Source organism: Meleagris gallopavo, chromosome 2, assembly GCF_000146605.3.
Source record: "Meleagris gallopavo isolate NT-WF06-2002-E0010 breed Aviagen turkey brand Nicholas breeding stock chromosome 2, Turkey_5.1, whole genome shotgun sequence".
NCBI lineage: Eukaryota > Metazoa > Chordata > Aves > Galliformes > Phasianidae > Meleagris > Meleagris gallopavo.
The window spans coordinates 58,159,319-58,167,369 of NC_015012.2; the positions used below are offsets into that span (position 1 = coordinate 58,159,319).

At 37.8% G+C, this 8,051-nt stretch overlaps 1 protein-coding gene across 1 annotated transcript in view; it reads left to right on the forward strand.

Annotated features, from left to right (window-relative positions):
• The first annotated feature begins 6,138 nt into the window (after positions 1–6,138).
• The window catches only part of MED23 (mediator complex subunit 23), a 23,954-nt gene continuing 22,041 nt past the window's right edge, over positions 6,139–8,051 (forward strand). Inside the window, exon 1 of the mRNA XM_031552218.1 lies at positions 6,139–6,145. Coding sequence (XP_031408078.1) covers positions 6,139–6,145 — 7 coding nt within the window. The remainder of the gene's footprint in view (positions 6,146–8,051) is intronic.

Sequence of the window (8,051 nt, forward strand, 5' to 3'; positions counted from 1 at the left end):
TGGAACAGCAAGACAGACCAATGTCCTCCAGTTCTGTTTATAAAGTTAATATGGTGCTGTTACAGTGGGACTGAAAGAACTGGGGTCTCGAGCTGAAGAGTGATCAGACTAGATCTGTGCAAAACATTTCATTAGGTTTGTAAAAAGTTGGGAAATACCCTGAAAAAATATTCAGAAAGGCATCTGTGGGGGAAAAAAAAAAAAGAAGTTAAATGAGAAATAACAAAAATAAGACATTAAAAACAGATTTTGCAGTTCCAGGAAGAAACATTTCAGGTTAACATATGAGTCATAGATACCCTTCCCAAAGCCACTCCGATGCCTACGTACCCTCTGGCACGTCAGTTACCATGCTCTTCCACTAACTGCATTCCCTGGGTTTAAGTCTATCCTTTAACGTACTTAGAGGAGGGACTTAATTCAGGCTCTTATCTCTTTGGAGACCTACGATATACTAAGCAGCATCTCCTCTCAATTTCTATGAGATGATCCCTCAGGCTCCTCTGAATGCAACCCTTTGATTTCAAATTTCCTCTGCTTTTATTAAAGATGCTCAGAACCGAAACAAAATGTTTTGGTTGTCACAGTCTATTTATTCACTAGAAAAAAAAAAACTGCTTTCCAGTTAAGAGTTTTTTATTTCTCAGAACTGCCACTGAATCACAGAAATTGTTACTCACACAGCTCTAATGATCTGTCCAAGGAACTCTATAAACAAAATCAATGGGAATAGGTGCTCAGCAGCCCTGGCACTTGACCTAATAGCATTTAATATGCAGAATATGAGTAGTCAGCAACGGAGGCCTCCAGATAACATAAAACAGTTGTGATTACATTTATTCGGAGTCATTTTACTTATAGTATGTTATGTATTTTTTGTATTTAATTCTACACTGTTGAAATGGACAGAGCTGCTCTCCCACAAATATTTCCCGCATTCTTATAGAACAGTTGTCACTTCTACATAGGTTTTGAGTTCACAAATAATTATATATATATATATATGCATCTAGATGCAAGTAGATGGTTTGCTGTGTAATTTCTCAAATATGTAAAAAGATCTAAAATACCTAAAATGAGCCTTCTAGAAGTACACTCTAGAAAGCCACAGAACTGCTTTTAAAATTTTATATATTTTTAATATTTTGAGATGCTCATGGCTCACCAACAGTCTGTAGTACTCCTTAAGTCCTGCACTCCCACTGGGAAGACTGCCATAAGATCTGGCTGATGTATGGTGTGTGCACACCCCAGTATCAAGAGAAAGCCTAGATTTATCTTCCAGACACTTCAGTGGCCTGGCACATGGGGCTATATGATTCACTCATTTCATCTCTTTACATTTTCAGATTCCCTAAATAGCACTTCGTGTATGTGTGTGCACAGTACTGACGTTCATTGGCAAGGCAGCTGTGTACTCTAGCAGCATTTCTATTCAAGACCATTAACAAAATGAAATAGGTCAGTCAATAACAACAGGTATTGATCATTTTTATTTACTTAAATTTTTATGTATAAGTCTACTCCATGTATTTTTCTCCATGCTGCATTTGTTGCTTGCAGGCAAATGTTCCTTAGTGTAGACTGTCATTTTCTGAATATCAGCAAAAAGTCATTGCTCTTATGCACATTTTAGATTCAAAAGGGAGGTTTAAAAATTCAGCATTACTTTGACTGTAATCTCCAATCTGAGAGATATCTGAAAAAGGGAACAGATATACCACGTGCACTGTATTTACATCTATACTAACGTCTGTTACTATGGACTATACCGCTGATTTATTCCTGTGCCTACGAATAAAAAAATGTTTCCTATCTTGTATATGGCTTAGAATAGAAATGAAACAAAGCCTCCATTTTACCCCAGAGTTTGATAATTTTTGGAAGATGAAAACAAATTCTTAGTCTGTGAATATGACTCAATGCATGCATCCTTTTTATTATTTACTAAAACGGAAGCAAGCCTGTTGTCCTGAAATGACCACACTTTTTTTTCAAAAGGGAATTATCAAGTGCAGAGAATTATTCAAACAAAAGATTTATGATCCCACAACATGCTGCTGCAGTTACGGACGTGAATAGGAGTTCTGAAACGAAATCTAAGTGTAGATTCAAACTCACTGCTGAATAACTCTGTGGGACTAGGTTTACTCTCCAATTCAACACTCCCTGACATTTTTACAAGACCATTAACTGAATTTTGAAAGATAGCCTTGGAACAAATCAGATGCTGCACTCCTGATCCAGCCTGAGTTAGATACTACCTAAGTGAGTATTTCAGGTTTGGAGAGAGGCAGAACAGTCACTTGGATCAATCCTGTTTATCTTGTCCATTTTTGCAGGACATTTCACTGAAAGAGCCAGCTGTGTATTTCATTTTACAGGAAAAAACAGTTTTACAGGCTTTAAACAGCTACATTCTAAGACAAACTTCTGCAGTCCTTGCTTTATAGCCTTAACACACCGCATTTTGTTTTTGCTTTCAACAAACTTTCATCACAGAAGAATAATGCCAACACAGGGTAAATTATAAAGGAGACTGCTGGTAATTCACATAGGTGGATGAGACAAACTGGAAAGTCTGTTTTCTGAGAACAGAGGTTACAGGCAATGAATGCCCTGAGGACATCTGTGGTAATAGAAATGCCTGTGTCTCCCATTAGTTCATCAATTTCTAACACACTTTAGAAAATCTGGAAACAAGAAAACCCAGAAAGGATTCTGGCACCCTTTCAAAAACTAAACTTTATGAAATTCCTCCTGACTGCTAGAAAATACCATTTTTCTACTTACACTATGCCTCTTGCTGACACCCAAATAGTGAGCCAAGTTGCTGTTGCATATGCACAAAACTTTGTACTTCAGCAAAAGAATCTCTTTCTGCATGCGATCCTGCAATGACTGAGGAGTCCACTCTAAGTCTTAATAATCACACACCATCAGTTAATTGATTACGCTCCCCTGGTACAGAGGCAAAGGATTCGCTACCACACAGTGGTGAGATTGGAAGGGAAGAGACAACCACCCATATTACTGATGGACTAAGGAACTTCAGCAGATGACTATCAATGATTTCTATAACAGGGTTGGAGCTAACAGAAAAAGGTCGATAAAGGCAAAGTCAGACAGATTTCAGCCATGTGAATCCATACAGTTTGTGACTTCAGTGTTTGTGTCTTTACCATGGTTCTCTATCCCTGTGTTACCAGAAGATCTACACTCACAGTACCCAGGCAGATGTAGACTACTGCAAGGCTGCCAAGCCCTGCTACGACCCATGGAAGTATCTCGTTCCTGCTGTGATATACCTTTGTGCCTGCAGAATCTAATTCAAAATTAAAGTAAATCTCGTTGACTTTAGTGGGAATGAGATTCCCATGCTTGCACAAAGAACTGCGGTGTCCTTGGTATCACACCAACATGCTTTACATTCTCTTTGCTGAGGACTTTCAGATAAATTTGGTAGGCCACATATACTAACAGAACAACAGCATTAAAAAATACCACCACCTTCATCCCGCTAAGGCAGAGCCCACAGTCCATAATGAGCTGAATTACAGGCTACAGTACCACTCACTGGACTGTATGCTTCCTATCCTTGTAGCAAACTGAAAGTGATCCAGCAAAGTCGAGATCGTGGTTTTGAAGAAATGAACACAAACGAGCTTACGCCTATATCTAATCAACACAATAATCATCAGCAGGAAAATCGCAACCCTAAACAATTCCTGGTTAATTAGGAAGGGCTTTCATGAAATGTCTCCAGTGGTCACTTAAGAAATTGGCACAAATAAAGCAATGAGAGGAAGGGTGAAATTACAATGTTGTTATGACATTGCAGTAAGATTACTGCATTACTGCATGTTCCCATAAAGAAGGCTAAGCGTGTAATATACTAGTTTAGCTCACCTTGAACATGTAAAAACTTGTTTGGTTTTAAGAATGTCTTTCTGTATACACAAAACTGCCTAACAAAGCAACACTAACCCTTCATGCTGAATGCATGGGTTTCTAGTGTGTTAATTTATGTGATTTAGCCTACAATAAAATAAAACCATAACAATTATGAATTTCAAGTGCAGAGGAAATTCAGGCTATTGCAGCTGTTCGGGGAATATGATGCTTTTGCCAGTTTTTATGATGAAAGCAAGAATATCTGCAGGCTGCCTTCAATTTGGAGGCTTAGTTAACTTGGCAAAAGTTTGTTTTGTTTCAGACAAAATCCTTCAAAGCTCAGTGATCTAAGATTTCTGACCACCTCTATTTACAAGTGGAGAAACACAGAACATGCTCTGCTAAACCTATCCTTTCTCCTGCAAGCACTGAAAGATACAATGTCAGTTACGAGCTTTCCAAAAGGAAAAAAAAAAAAAAAGGTCTAGTTTGTTAAGCAAATAATTCAGAAAATCATTTGGTTTTAAATGATTGATCTGTCATAGGGTTCCGGTCATCAAGGCTATACAAAATCAGAGTTGCTGCAGTTAAAAACTAGTAGTTAATAATCCTAAGGTATGATCACAGTTTGCTAACAGATAACCTAATTCACAAGAATCCAGAAAGTGTTGTCAGAACATAGTGTAGAGATACCACTTCATTTAAAAAAAAAAAAGGAAGATTACTATATCATAAAACTAAATTTTATGCAATCAACCTTTCAAACAAACCAATCCGATTAAGTTAAAAAAAAAAAACGTATTAGAAGGTAACACTTTTTTTTTTTTTTTATGTTTGATGGTACATATATCTTAAGTTCATCAACAAGCATTTAATAATCAAACAAGATTTTATTCTAGAGTCTGTATTACTGTTAAAAATCAAGAATCACTGAGTTTTGATTATTTGTTTAAGCCAGAGGGCCTTACTGTTCACAGCCTCCCAATGCTAAAAATGAGATAGCTGTAAAAACATTTTCTTTGTCAAACAACATAAAACACCTTAAGAATATAATCAATATTCTCAACATAATAGTAACATTTCCTTCACAAGTTTCACTACAGCTCCAAAAATGCACTCTGCAGCAAAAGAATACTCTCTCTTTCCCCCATATTTCTACTTCCTTATAGTCAGTGAGGCAAAGTCTACCCCAGTGGCATTTCTATGAAAGAAATCTAAAAAACGTCAGCAATGACATAAACTGAACTAACCATCACAACTTTTACCAGTTTACACTTTGCACCACAACAGGTTGCTCACAAACATGCCTTAAAATTCTGTTCTCTTTCCACTCTGTTGTCCATTCTCAAATTTTATTTTCTCTAACTACACAGTATTCCCAACTCTTTAGTGTCCTAATAATTATAATCTTGCCCTCTTAGCATCAATAGAGAACTGCTTATTTACGCTAGTCCTGGTCCTATATTTCTGTCAGGTTAAATAGTTCTAATCTGGAGTTTCATCTTTGCCTCTTCATCTCCTCTTATTTTAAAGCAATGTTTTTTATAGTCTTCTGCCAACTCAAGGTAAAGGAAATAAGGGTTTGATATTCAACCTAAAAAGTGTTTTTGCATTTTTCTTCACTACACTCAGAACTAGCCTTGAAAAAATAAAGCAGTACTTTTTTCTTTAGTTCTGGTAAAGCAATGCATTTGCTTCAACAGTTCGCTTTGCCTCTGTATTTTCCACATCTATTTTTGACTAGAAAGGCTAAGTGAATTTCCATAAGATGAGTATTAGGAAGAAGATGGTTATGTTTCCCCTTAAGAACAGTTTTGGGATTTCCTGCACCAGTAGTAGTCGTTCAGAGCACCTGAAGATCAGCCTGTCCTCATAGCCTGGGTGCAGCAGCACAACAATCCAGCTGTTCTGTCACTGATGTTAAAGTTTACACTTGGATACATCACTGATGTGGGAGCTTATACTTGGACACATTTTACCACATAACAAGTTTTCATCCAAAATCTGATCCTATAATCTCTTCTTATTTTAGGCCTAGTATAGAGATTATGGCTCAAAAAAAGGTCCCAGGGAAATAAATTCATCTTTCAAAGCATTTGTGAGAGTTAGTATTAGTGTTACTCATCACACTGCATTACAGGCAGTGCCCCAGGCAGCCTGGGCTGCGGTGTACCAAGCCCTCTGTCCTTGTTGTTCAAGGCCCTGTCTCCTTATGTTTCAGTCCATTTGTAAGTGCACACACCCATGGCGGGTGAACAGAGCACACAAGGCGGAGGCAACAGAAAGTAATATTTACTTCACTAAAACAGAGGATCAGGTCTTTCAACACCTGTATGCATATTTCTCATTTCATAGATTTCTCAGTAACAAAAAAGATAACCCCAGACTTGAGAAGGGTGTTCCATCCCTGGAACTCACATCAGTCTCACATTATACTACAAGAACTTTTTTTTGTGCTGAAAAAAACCTCTCGCGTTCTATTACTGATGTGTTTGTGAAAAGTAAAGGGAGAGCGGAAAAAAGAGAGGAAGAGAGAGAAACTTTTATGATTGCATTAGTCTACACTGAGTGGTAATGGATTTTAAAGACAGAAAAACATGTTTCTCATTTGCTGTTTCCTCTCAGCCTCAGAAGTGCTGCAAAACCTATGCCTGATACTTAATACGGCTTTGTTCAATGCTTGTGCTTTGTACTAAAGTGGAAAATTGAATAAAATGCCATTTAAAAAATTATTGCTACGATGTGAAACGGAATGAGTAACACCATAATAGACCATGACATAATACATTTCTCTTAGTGAGAGGATACAAGTTCTCCAGTGAGAGTAAATGAATTATCCATGTCTCAGTATTTTAACTCACAGGAAATGAAGCAAGTGGCCAGGTGGATTCCACCTGAGATGGGAAGATATTCAAAGGGATTAAGCCATCAGCAGGAATGATAAAGCTAATGGAGGATTTTGAGACTTTGGGGATTGGAATCCAGACAAGATTCAAAATAAGGAGCAAATTTTCTCTATACCAATTTAAAACAGCATTCTTAAGGTTCATGAGAGTTCCACGCTGGGTTATGGGCCTGACAGAAGTTCAGCTGTATATGCTAACATCAGAACTACAGGTCTAAAAGAACCACCCATTGCAAGAGTTTGGAAATGCCACAAGTGCATCAATGCATCAACATGTCACAATTCCAGGTAAAGGCCCCGGGACTTAGTCTATACTCAAAACATTTCCTTTGGTAGAGGGTAAATTTTAAACAACACCTGTGACATCCAGTCCATTTTCCTTTAATAAATGCAGAGTAACTGCATATCCCTTTCTTCCAGAGCATACGTAACACCTCTCCGACACCCAGAATTCTCCCTAAATCTCAGTTTCTTCTCCTAGTTTCACCATTCAAGCTTAAAGGAACAGAAAATACAGTTTTACCCAAATCCTAGGAATAGCAAAAATGATTAGAAATAGTACTAAACCAATAATGACTAGCTGCTGAACAATACAGCAGTACACTTAGTACAATAATTTACAAGATTCCTTATTTTCTCTTTTGCCTAGCGTTTAACAAGAAGTAACAACCCAGTATTATCTAAAGGACCACCTCACTGGACCAAGGACCTTTGTTTGCCTTGTCTGCTTTGTTTGTCTGCATTCATCTGAAAATCCCAGTCACAATATTGCAAAATGTAGAGTCTGCTCAGCAGCCCAGCATCTGTCACTGGAAGAAAGCTTTCCCCAAAATATATACAAAATGTTCCCTCTTGTTCCTATTATGCATGATGTAATAGAAGTAATCCTGTGCTATCTTAACAGTTGCTTAATCAAATTAACCTCCTCCTGCCTTCTGGGTTTGTAGCTCCACAGTTCCCCAGCCATTTTCTGGAATTGAAGCTCTTGGGTTGCCATGTTGCTTTTGAAGCATTATCTTCTGGTGAAAAAGCAACCCTTCTGACTTGTTCCATGTGAGCACTCCTCACACAGAGGGGTACCCTGCTCAGTCCTGCTTTGTGCCTCTGGAGCTTCCTGGACAGAAGTGATTCTGATCTTCCCAGGGCAGACTTAATTTGCACCACATGCATTTACTTTTATGCTAAAATGCAGCAGTAGGCATAGTGATGTATTATCTTGCTAAAGGGGAAAAAGAGAAGCTTTGGGCTTTTT